Genomic DNA, 12,347 nt, shown 5'->3' on the forward strand with positions numbered 1-12,347 from the left:
CAGCTTGGATAAGAAGTACAGTTGGCAATATGGGCAGCAGAGTGTCCTATTTCAGATGCGCTTTTAACTTCAGTGTAGACATAGGCTTTGATGACTTGGAATTGAGCTCTACTGCTCCAAAGAGACAAGATCTTCATTTTTAGCACCTAGAAGTGAAATTGCATATAGCTACAGTTTGAGGCTGTAACTTGGCTATTCTCTTGAGTAGAACTGCTTAAGGAAAATTGATGCAACAAAAGAGAAAATGCAGCTATTCATGTAAAGGAGTGAAGAGTTTTGATTTGGCAATGCTTTAGCTTACTATTCACACATCTGGTGTCTGCTTTCATAAAACCTTTTAATTCTAAAAAGGATGAAGCTTTACATCAAATTATCAAGACAAGCCATGCCTTCCAGGACAAAATATTAGCAAAACCTCTGCTGCCAGAGTTTACTTATGTTAATCACATAAAATATGTCCCTCCATGTCTGGCTCTTCTTTTCCCTTGTACACAGGAAAATGCAAGGAGTAACTCTAAGGAAGCCAATAGAAAACATAACTGTGATGGTTACAGCTAACAGGACATCTTCCTAAACCACACTGGGCATTATTCCAGAGTGGAGAAAAACAAGACTAACTCCGGTATAACACCTGCGAGATCAATTTTCCTACTGCTATGGTCGACTCCTTTTCATCATTTATAGTACACTGCAAGATTGGCACTAAATGGAATCTCTGTAGTACTCTCTCCCTGTAAACAGAGGGAGTCACAAGGTACTTGAGTGCTTTATTCCAAACTCTCCTCAACGTACCCCATGATGTGCTGAACGTAGGAAGGATATCGAAATTCTGTTTTATTGGCTCCTCTTTCCTCAACATCAGCACCTATAAAATATTTTTAATAGTCAGTGACTTGATGAAGAAAAACTATAGAATGTAAAACCAGAATGCACCTGGGTTCCCACAAAGGCTTTATCTCAGCCACAGAGAAGGTCAGGGATCTCAGAGAACGAGAGAAAGAGAGAGATTAAAGAGTTAACATAACACAGTGGCCAACCCTATCCTAGCGAAATATACATCTGGGAAGATGCATGCAGGATTGTCTTTGTTTCCACCTAACAACTCCAGAATCTACTCACCAGCCCTTTGAGCTTCCAAGAGAAAAGCATTGCCATAATCCCAAAAAAACATGCCTTTATCAGCTAGTCTGTTAATAGCAGCCACATGTCTCTTCAGACTGAAATAAAGAAGGAAACAGTTATTCTTGAGGTTGATAAAATATCAAAAAGAATGATATAATGAACTCACTAAAGGCATGGGAGTAGGGGGAGACAGATGGAACTGAAAGACCCCAGAAAAATTCTGACATAAACCCATAAGATACCAACTGAGATGCTTTCAATCTCTGTAGCACCTGTTATCCCCAAATCTTGAAGTGATTTACAGTCATTAAGGGAACTTCACTAATTAGCAGAGAGGGGTCACATCTTTCAGCAAAGAAATGCAGCCAGCTCTGAGGATGGAAGGTAATAACAAAAACCAGCCTACACAAAACTACAAGAGTTTAAGAAGTTCACAGAGAAAATGAGCAGAGAGAAAAACTGAGAATGGCTAAACATCAGTGTTCTGGCTTCTCCCTTGGCCAAAACAGCCCAATTTTCCCTTTGATTCCAATAGTGGACCATACCCCAGGACTGCTCTCTGTGATACCATTTCCACTTAATATTAATTAGTTCTAATCTCAATGCATAGTTGCATATGGAGTTGTACATGCATAGGTTTAACCTCTTGGAACTCTAGAGAGGTAAATCAATGCCTAACAAACAAAACTGGATTTGTTTAGGTCATACCTAGCTTGTTAGAAATTAGTCCCTCCCAGAAATTTATGTTCTGTTACCTTTGTCTTACAGTAGTATGGTACAGAATTGGGAAACTGGAAAGGTGCTTATAGGTCCCTCATCCAAAGTCAAATAGATTATATGCCCATATTCTACCTTCTACTGGAAAAAGGTCTCCAGCAGGAATGTTCAAGGTGAACAAAACCAGAGTAGGAGCCATAAAGTCTCGAAAGTGCCAGCTGAGAACAACAGTACAGCTTGCTGCCTCTGTTCCACAGGTTTTTATTTATATATAAATTATGCCAAATTGCTCCCTTTATAATGTCCAATTCCAATTTCACTTGCAAACTTGTAAATCAGGAGTAGCTCCCCGAAATCAAGGTGCTAAAGAGAACTTAGTTACAGTTGCAGGAAGCTGGGAGAAGTGACTGGGGGAGTTTGTTCCCTCCTTATATCCTTCCCTAAAAAAGCATTATTGGCCACAGCTGGAAGCATGGTAGGCTAGACAGACTTTCTGGCTCACCCCTTGGGGTTTTATGCTATATTCAGTGAACCTATACCAACTGGTAGACTATGTGGAATTGTACTTATTGTCCCAGATTTTTAAAACATAATGCAACTTAGGAACTTATAGAAGTAAAATAAAACATTTAGTGTTCAGACCTCTGATCTTATACACTAGAGACTAATCCTAAAATGGTGCGTAAGTGACATCTGCCAGATTCTGAGTGCTAGCTGTATAAGTACAAAGTTGAGAGTTATTAGTACTGCAGCTCTACCCCAGATTTCTACTGAAATAACAAAGAACAGAAACTTCTTGTGAGAAAGACAAAGATCTGATCACTTGCAGAGCAACTTAACTTAAAGGTTAAAAACCTGTCACCAAAACATTTACCTCTCTTGTACCAGGGTCCGGAACTTCCCTGGATTGGTGGAAAGGAGCTGCTTTCCTTCCTCAAAGCCAAGCTGTACTGGATAGTATCCTCCACTGAATGGGTTGTGACATGAAGTTTGGTCAGACCCCAAATCAACTAGCAGCTCTCCTGTTGTGTCCAGCTCATACACTAGCCTCTCCCTGGGGAAGACAAGGAATGGCGTGTTTGAACAGGAGCTCTCATTTCATATTTTTAGCTCCTCTTTCAGGTGAGCTTCTTCCATCCAGAGATGTTGTTTATAAAGGCATGCCCTTGGCAGGCTAAATCTTTGGTTTAGCAGTCAAGAGGTAGGAAATGATGGTGACAAAGATTTAGATGCAACTTTTATACTTCACATTTACCTGTGCAGGAATGCTGATAGATGAGTCAGGTACCAGTATGACATACCAGTCTCACTGGTCAGTCTCAGACCTTGGTATATGGTGTGACAGCAAGATTTACCATTGGATAAAGCCTCAGGACTGCAAGAATTTCTATCCATCATCTAATTATTTTTATTCAATCAATACCTCATGTGGTGAATTTGACCTTAGCTAGATGCCAGGTGCCACCAAGCCGCTTTATCACTCCCGTCCTCAGCAGGACAGGGAGAAAATGAGGTGGAAAAAAAACCCCAAAAAAACCTTGTGGGTCAAGACAAAGGCAGTTTAATTTAAAAAAAAAAATTAAAAAAAAAAAAGCAAGGGCCACATGTGGAAACAAGAAAAAGGAAACAAAGATTTTCTTCTCTACTTCCCATCAGCAGGTGAAGTCCAGCCACTTCCTGGGAAGCAGGGCTTCGGTATGTGTAGCGGTTGCTCCGGAAGACAAATGCAAATAATGGACGTCCCCCCTTCCTCCTCCTTTCTCTTAGCTTTTATTGCTGAGCTGACCTCATATGGTATGGAATATCCCTTTGGTCAGTTTGGGTCACCTGTCCTGCCTATGTCCCCTCCCAAGATCTTGCCCACCCCCCAGCCTACTCTTGACGGCAGGGAAATGTTGGAGAGACAGCCTTGATGCTGTGCGAGCACTGCTCAGCAGTAGCCAAAACACTGGTGTGTTATCAACACCTGTCTAGCTACCAATACAAAGCACAGCACTGTGAGGGCTACTGTGGGGAAGATTAAGTCCATCTCAGCCAGACCCAATACACCTCAATACTTCTATTCTTCACTGAAGTCAAAGACATTTTCTTGCTATCCAATTAGTGAAAGGTTAGAAAGAAAGGGATACATTCTTTCTTCATCCAAGGAAGAATCTTAGGGATTTCTTTCCCTGAGAAATTCATTGTTCCATAAGGAAAGGAGAAGGTGCATGGGAAGTAACTGGAAACTAGAACACAAGGATGAAGACCCTTCTTTTGACAATACAGTTTTTCATGAGCATCTAGAGTAATGAACTCGGCACTAGGTTTAATGCCTCTTCCTTTCCAAGTTTGGGAACTTATTTCAGGTTAACTAACAAGCAAGAGCATTAATATATCCATTATCCATACATAATACTTACCATAGATCTACCACATTCCCATGGTAACCCAAACTAAGGGCAATTTTATTCTTTCTTGCATCTCTAGAACAGATTAAAAAGATTGGTTGGAGAAAATGTACCTCATGTAATTCCATCTTGCAATGTACAAATCATATAGAGTCAAACCCAGCAAAAAAGTCTATACATGTTTTCCAACACTCATCTAGGCAACAGACTTTCAACCTTTATGTAATTGTTAATCACTGATTCCAGAAAGCTTGAGTGATGCTTCAAGTGTAACATTATTTGTAATTGCTCTATGCATATTCATGAAACTGCATGAAGACACATTTGACATAACAAATGATATGAAGCATTGGTAGTGGCTTGCAGTCAGCATTGGTAGTCACTAATAATGACTGCTGCTGTTTGGAAGGATGAATTCACATTCAAAAGCAGACCTGGAATAAGAATAGGTGTCCTTCAACCCCTTCTATATGCACATTAAAATGGCACAATGCAGAAAGATGTGAAGTGAGGATTAGGAAGCACAGATAAACTCACTAAATTATGCTACAAGTCATACCTAAGGCGAGCAATGCAATGGTCCAGGTTGTTAGAGATTTCCATCAGCCATCCCTGCTTGTGACGTTTCAAAAGTGCTGCTTCATCAACCTGAGAGAAATAGCAGAGATATTAAAACTCCTGTTTACCCTATCCAGTCACTTTTACCTTTAGTTTTTCACTCAGTCTGCAAGAAAGAGTGGCAAATAGGTAAAGAGAATAGCCCTGCCTTGATCTTAAGAATATGGAATGATTGTTCAAATACTTATTTTTCACCCCTGTTTTTTGGTTTTTTTTTTTTTTACACTTTCTGTTTTCTTTTACTTCAGGGTCTAAGCAAGAAAAAACCCCCCTCTGATACATCACTTCCCAAAATATTTTACAAGCCAAAAATTATCATTAAAATTGTATAAGAGGTAATATTTTTCTGACAATTTTAATTATTCTTATTGCTTCTTTTCATTATTATATTGAAAAAAATGAAAGCCAAAATGTTTCCAATTTACTTTTCAAATCTGGCTATTTTCTGTGAAAATAAAATTTCTATTTAATTAAGTGTCGTGGTTTAACCCCAGCCAGCAACTAAGCACCACGCGGCCACTCACTCACTCCCCCTGCCCCAGTGAGAAACACTCCTGGGTTGAGATAAGAACAGTTTCATAATTGAAATAAAATAATAATAAAATGGTGAAAAGGAAAACAACAAAAAGAGGAACAAAACCCAGGAAAACAAGTGATGCAACCGCTCACCATCTGCCAACTGATGCCCAGCCAGTCCCCGAGCAGCAATCGCTGCCCCCCGGCCAACTCCCCCCAGTTTATATACTGAGCATGACATCATATGGTATGGAATAGCCCTTTGGTCAGTTTGGATCAACTATTCTGGCTGTGCCCCCTCCCAGCTTCTTGTGCACCTGGCAGAGCATGGGAAGCTGAGAAGTCCTTGACTAGCATAAGCAGTACTCAGCAACAACTAAAAACATCAGTGTGTTATCAACATTCTTCTCCTACTAAATCCAAAACACAGCACTATGCCTGCTACTAGGAAGAAAATTAACTCTATCCCAGCCGAAACCATGACATTAAGGAAATATTTTCTTTGATCAGCTCAGAGATAGACATTTCTGCAAGACTGCCCAGGATGAAGCAATGGTTTGCTGAATAAAATTGACCCTCACTTTTGTTCTTTGACTGCTGGTTGAAAATCTCAATGAAATATGGAAAAGAAAAGAGGAAAGCATTTTCTTGTCCCAGCTGGATAGTGCTTCTGAAAGATGGAGATCAAAACAAGCTACATCTTTAATTCCCTCTTGTTTGAACTTTGAAGCTCCAGACAAACTCAATCCCAAATCTGTACTCCCTTCTGGGCTCAGCTTCTGTGTGTGTCAGTGTGTATAAGCATAAGAGACAGCTGGATAAAAATATAAATGGATAGACAAACTGTGGAGGCTTTGGCACAGATTCCATATTAATGGTTCAATGTACAAACTTGCACATCATTAAGACTTTTATAACAAGCTATCAGTGGCATAAAGCAAGTGGCAAAATTAATTCAAGCTAATTTTCTGTGGTAGCAACAGATTTAAACACCCACAGTGTGTGTGCACATAAAAAGAGATAACCTGAGTATCCCCTGTATTTCATTAAAGCATTTTTACTTCTCTATAACCCACTCCCATCATTTTCATTCTATTATTTCTCATTAACGAAGTATTTATACATAAATTAAATAAGTTCCATATTCAGGAGTCACTTGAACACCAGGAAACCTTTTCTTTCCTAATTATTCTTAGCATGAGAAACCCTCCATCATTTCCCACATCAATAATAAAGATTATCCTTCCAAAACCCCAGATTATGATAATATCAATGTCATTGCCAATGGAATTATTCAATAAAGTCAGGTGTCATGGGGGACAGCTTCTTTGGGAGTTATAAATCAGCACAGGAGGAAAGATATTAAGTGGTCCATATGAATTAGAGGGATTGAGTTCATTTAAAGCTCAGCATAACACAGATCAGATCTATTTAAATCTGTTACCACATCCTACATATTTTACTTCAGACCTCTCTGGCAGTCTTAGTCTTTCACAGACTTGCTAGCACACTCAAGAAAACTAGCTTCCTTTGAACCATGCGTTCAAAACTATGCTCATTTTTTGATCAGCATCTCACTAATTTAAAAAATGGCACAAACATGATGAGCTAATGTCACCTCCAGTGTAACCTTAGTGCAGCTCAGAGGAGATAGTCTGGCCCTCCACACAATTATTTCATAAAATTACAATCTGCTTCATGTCAAACAGAAGAGGTAAAAGACTTGCACCATTAATCCCTTCTGTCTGAGCTTCGGAAGCCCTGCCTGACAAAGTGACATCTCTTACACAATTCATCAATGTCATTTGCATAAATAGTTCCTTAAATAAATAATATGTACATATATATAGCTATCCACATGTGCTCCCTGAGACTCATTTCCGACAAGGATCATCTCACAGGAGATAAAAAACAGGCAATATTCAGTCTCCTGAACAAAATCATCTGCAGCCATAGAGATGAAAAGGACAAAGGACTGCTGTGAACAGCTTTCACTGGAATCTTTCCTTTGTATTCTAGCATTTGAAAGATGATGATGACAGAGTAGAAGTCTGAATAAAGATAATTTATTCAATAATAATTTATTCAATAATAAATTGAATAAATTTATTTCATCTGCAGGAGTACCTGATAAGATCTCAAGTACATACACAACTCATGTGCTAACAAAAACACTTTTGTACCATCATTGTAAAACAGATGAAACCCTAACCTTCCATGAATAAGACCCGAGCTAGCCAGAGCAAGTCAGGTTTACGGCATGCCACGTGGGCAGTCTGACCTATTATGTTTTGAAGTTCCATTATAATTACCATGGGTCAGATCGCAATATTCTTACCCTTTTCATTGCAGCAAGTGACATGCCTAAAGCAGAGGTCTGCCAGCTAATTGCCTCTATAAACAACTTTGGCTGAGAAGGCTAAACTCCCACTGGAGTTTGGTTCTCAAAAATCTTTCTTCCTCTGGAGCAGTAACAAGGGCTTATCACCTACAGAGAGTCAAAAGAGCTCAATGCATTTTGGTCAGTCCTATATCTGCTCCACCAAGAATGTTTCCCCAGTGTACTGAATTCAAAGGTAGTCATGAGGAAAGAAATGCATGGAAGTATTTATTGTTTCTCAATAGTCAATATCATTAAAGATATTCACTACCATTTTCACAGAATTGCAGAGCAACATTTTCTGCTTGAAAAACTGTTGCAAGTGTTTTTGTAGTCCATCCTTCCATCTGATGTGTTAGAACAGAACCCTATGATAAGCATAATAGCTGAAAAATGCAGGTATTAGGAGGAAATGTTACGTTTTTATATGAAAATGTATTTCACTCAAAACTCACAGGCTTATATATATATATACTTACCAAGATTATGATGCTGGTGTTCTGCATTATATATGCTACTTAAGGATATCTGTGGATCCAGTGGATCCTATCATACACTATTCTGATTGCTGGGACATTAGCAGTCTTTGAATCACAGATCATTATTAGATCCTCTTTGTTTATAGGAGGAAATAGCTGGGCTATTTTAACATACTTGGAACAGAGAAACATTACATCAGGATGAAAGACTGTCTACAAAGAATATATGCTGTGGGTGAGCTTCAGGGAACAGTGAAAATGGTACTACAGATCTCCTTATCAGCATTTTCCCCTTAGCAGAACTTACCTTCATTGTCTACAAACTGGGATTCTTATAAGTGGTTGTAATTAGCCTCACCATCTTCATTCTGAAGCCAACTTTAAAATTCCCAGGTTTACAAAATGCCATTGACTTCAAAGAATCACAACACCAAGCAACTTCATTAGTCTCAACCTTGATAAGTGGATCATACCAACATTTTTAACGGGTACTTTCCATTGCACCTGATAAGGGTGCCAGAGGCATTAAAGATTAATTGTAATGTAACTAACATCTTTTTAACATAGGCTTTTTTTGCATAAGAGGGTGCAGTTACCATGGGAATTGCCTGTGGAAGTTACACCCTTTCACACCTGAAATAAGGGTAGCTCAAGCACTGAGAATGGCTCATCTGACAGCATCATTCTGCATTATTTGTGAAGCGACCGTAAGAAGTTACAGTCCATATCCTTACAGTCTGATCCAGTGACTGAACAGATAGAGTGTGCAATAGGGGTGAAAAATACTCAGCAATGAAAAGAACAGACAGATCTTAGAAAAGAGTATCTTTTCTGAGTTTGGCTTGTCAGGGTCACTTGAGGAACATGGCTGATCAGGAGAATGAGGGAGACCAGGAGATTCAGCACATGAAGGAGAGATGACAAAATGAAAGCAGCGTTGCTCTCACCTCTGCAATGATCCCCACACACCCAGCAATGACTGCAGCCTTTGCTTGAGCCCCGCTCATCCCTCCAAGACCAGAAGTAACAAACACCTTTCCAGACAGGTCTTCTGCCTTCAAGTAGCGACGGCCTGCATTGAGCACTGTGAGCTGCACAAAACACAATATAGCAATTATCAGGAGCTATTTTTCCTAGAGACCCTGAAAATTAAAGATCTTCTGTCCCTTTTTGCAAACAGAGTTTGAAACTTAGGAGTCATTGGGACCATGAAACTGTTTTAATCTTTAAGAAGGAAACATGTTACAAAGTGATGTTATGAAACCATCTGTCCTTATTATGTTTATTTCTCCCACCATGAAATAGAATAATCAGTGGTTCCCAACATGCTGCTCTTGGGGTATAGAGACTTATTCAGGATGGCTGCAAAAGACAGCTAAGGAAAACAGCTAAGAAAACAAGCTAAGAATGTGTTTTTATCTGACACACTTGGTCAATTCATACTTCACTTATTGTAGCTAGATATGAGCTCAGATCGAGACCCTGACTGCAGATTCCTTCACGTCTGTGTTCTGCATAAGATGCAATGGACTATCTGAGTGGAAGAACACTCATTTTTCAAGGAGCAGGCAATGAGAATTTCTTTGGTATCCAGAACATCCTCTCACAGCAATCCAATCCACACCAACCACTGCAGGAGATACCCTCCTCCAAAAGGTATCGACAAATAGACCTTTCCCCGGTTTCTTACCACAGTCCCATGGACTATTCCCTGAGGCCCAATGTAGCAGTAGCTCCCTGCAGTCATCTGACCATACCTAGCAATAGCAACGAACACAATGATACCACATGTTACTCAGGCTGGAATGAATTCTGTATGTGTCTACATGTGTTTCCAGTATAACAAAAAAAAAAAAATCCCTGTGCTTCGATTTGTTGTTAAAGATTTGCTATTATCAAATTCACAGCTTACTTGAATTTCTTCATTAGCAATGCACCAACATGTTTTTGCAGGAGCATTTAGCTTGTTAAATTGAGTTCAAAAATGCATGGATCAAAGAACTGAGTGTGAACTTGTCTTGGCATTTAGCATAGTGACTAGGACACAAAGACACTCCTTTTCACTTTGTTGGCATCGTTATGCCATTGGTTTTCAGTGGCACTCACACTTCTAAGTCACATAGTTGCTCTTGAAGTTCTTAGCCCAAAATGGTTGTCCACATTCCTATGAAATTCCCGGAAAGTGGCAATGGATAATCTCTATTCATGCCCTTTAATTTCTTCCAGCTTCCTTATCTGTACATACCCAGCTCTCCAGTGGTTTTAATTTATTCTGTCCATGGTACACAACAAAATAATAATCCTGTGCTCATCAACTAGATCAGCAGTAAAAAAAGTAGGTAAATAATCGTTCAAAAAAAAAAAAGATAACTTTCCACTTCAAAGCTTTCCTTTAGTGTGAAGTAATGTTTCATAACTTGTGTTTTCTGTAGATTGCAAAACAACCACTGCAAAGTGGAACTAGCCAGTGCTATAAGTAGGTTAGCTTATCATATTAAATTATCATATTAGTTATCATATTAAGGCTTCAGGCTGTAATTCAGCCAAGTCCCACAAATAAACCTAGCAGACCTCAATTACATCCTTATATAGGTGGCTGAACATAACTCAAACTTCTAAGTAATTCCACTTAAATGTGCATTAATGCTTTGCAGCACCAGGACTTTATGGAGCACAGTTGAAATCCACCTGCATTAGAAATTTTAACCAGCTACTGTTTGATGTCTATATTACATTTTAGTTAAGTATTTGATATATTTTAATAGTGAGGTATCTTCTTACATTGTTACTCCCAAAGCAAACATCTTCTCATATTCATCTCTGGTGGAATAGTTGGGAATAACCTAGGAAAACAATCAAAAGAAAACCCACATAAGCAAATTAGAGATTTAAGCAGATCTTTTTAACAGCCTACATTTATCTAACTATGTTCACACATATAGAAAAACAGTGAAGAACAGGAGGAGTAATTCAGGTGTTTTATTCCATGCATTCTAGTATTAGAAAAAAAGATGTCTGGTCTTTCTGGTAGTGTGACTGTCATGCAAGTTTTAAGGGAAGCAATTCTCTATCCACAAAACTAGCCTGCAGGCAGATAGATATTGAATGGCTCAAAAGATTGGCAATGAACCAGTATGTTCACTTGTCCAGCTTGCCTTCCAAGCAAAGCAGTCCAGATATCGGAGCATCTAATTAATAATCATCTGTTTGCCTATTAAGGGCTTTTAAATCTTCCAAACCGAGCCTAGCTGAACTGTTTTGGTCAAGAACATGTGCAGCTCACGCTCAGTCAGAACAGAAGTCATCTAATAAGGAGAGGACTGTTGCCTCCATCACTGCAGATCAGCACACTTGAGGTGAGAGCGACTGTACTGGAATAACTGCTGCAGAATTTGGACCCCAGATTCTCCTGTGTGCTGTTGTAAGTTCAGGTAGTATAAATAATATTTTAATTCAGCAAACACTTGAAAACTAAACAGAAGAGGATGAAAAAGACAAAACAATATGCTAATACCTACCATGCCATTAGTAATGATTAATCGAGGAGCATACTGATGGCTGGGAAAGAGTCCCAGAGGATGTCCACTGTACATTACTAGTGTTTGCTCTTCAGTCATCTCTGACAAATAGTGCATTACCAACCAAAACTGAAAGGAAACGGAAGGACAGTGAGGCAATCTGTTTGCATCTTACATTTGTTTCTTTGTGAAGCTGCTAAATTTTGAATATGAAGGCATCTACAGAGATAATGAGGTATATTCACAGATGGAATAACAGCCAGAGCTCTCAACACATTCTTGCTTTTAATAAAGTCCATTAAGAGATATCACTCAGCAGGAAACATAAATCACCAACTAGCAAAAGTCTGAACAAGTTCCAGAATAATTTCTCCAGCACAAACCCCAGAAAACCTTCATTTTTAAAGCCGTTCTAATTTTATCTTGAGGTTAACCATTTGGATGTGACACTTTTCTGGCAATCTTTCCAAAGCCAAACCACAAAAGTTTCCCTGCAAAAGTTATTAAAACACCCATGCATATTGTTGATCCTAACCTGAAATGGATAATTCAGCATCTTCTAGTGCTTGTCATCTTTTCAATAAATCGATATTAGGATGTGCACTTA

At 39.0% G+C, this 12,347-nt stretch overlaps 1 protein-coding gene across 1 annotated transcript in view; it reads right to left on the reverse strand.

Annotated features, from left to right (window-relative positions):
- The window catches only part of UROC1 (urocanate hydratase 1), a 45,177-nt gene that overhangs the window by 19,145 nt on the left and 13,685 nt on the right, over positions 1-12,347 (reverse strand). The window contains exons 5-13 of the mRNA XM_075714690.1: positions 11,741-11,869; positions 11,004-11,065; positions 9,913-9,979; positions 9,170-9,313; positions 4,789-4,877; positions 4,242-4,304; positions 2,714-2,893; positions 1,120-1,217; positions 793-865 (exon numbers count right to left, since the gene is read on the reverse strand). Of these exons, the coding sequence (XP_075570805.1) occupies positions 793-865; positions 1,120-1,217; positions 2,714-2,893; positions 4,242-4,304; positions 4,789-4,877; positions 9,170-9,313; positions 9,913-9,979; positions 11,004-11,065; positions 11,741-11,869 (905 nt within the window). The remainder of the gene's footprint in view (positions 1-792; positions 866-1,119; positions 1,218-2,713; positions 2,894-4,241; positions 4,305-4,788; positions 4,878-9,169; positions 9,314-9,912; positions 9,980-11,003; positions 11,066-11,740; positions 11,870-12,347) is intronic.

Source organism: Pelecanus crispus, chromosome 7 (genome assembly GCF_030463565.1).
Source record: "Pelecanus crispus isolate bPelCri1 chromosome 7, bPelCri1.pri, whole genome shotgun sequence".
NCBI classification, from domain to species: domain Eukaryota; kingdom Metazoa; phylum Chordata; class Aves; order Pelecaniformes; family Pelecanidae; genus Pelecanus; species Pelecanus crispus.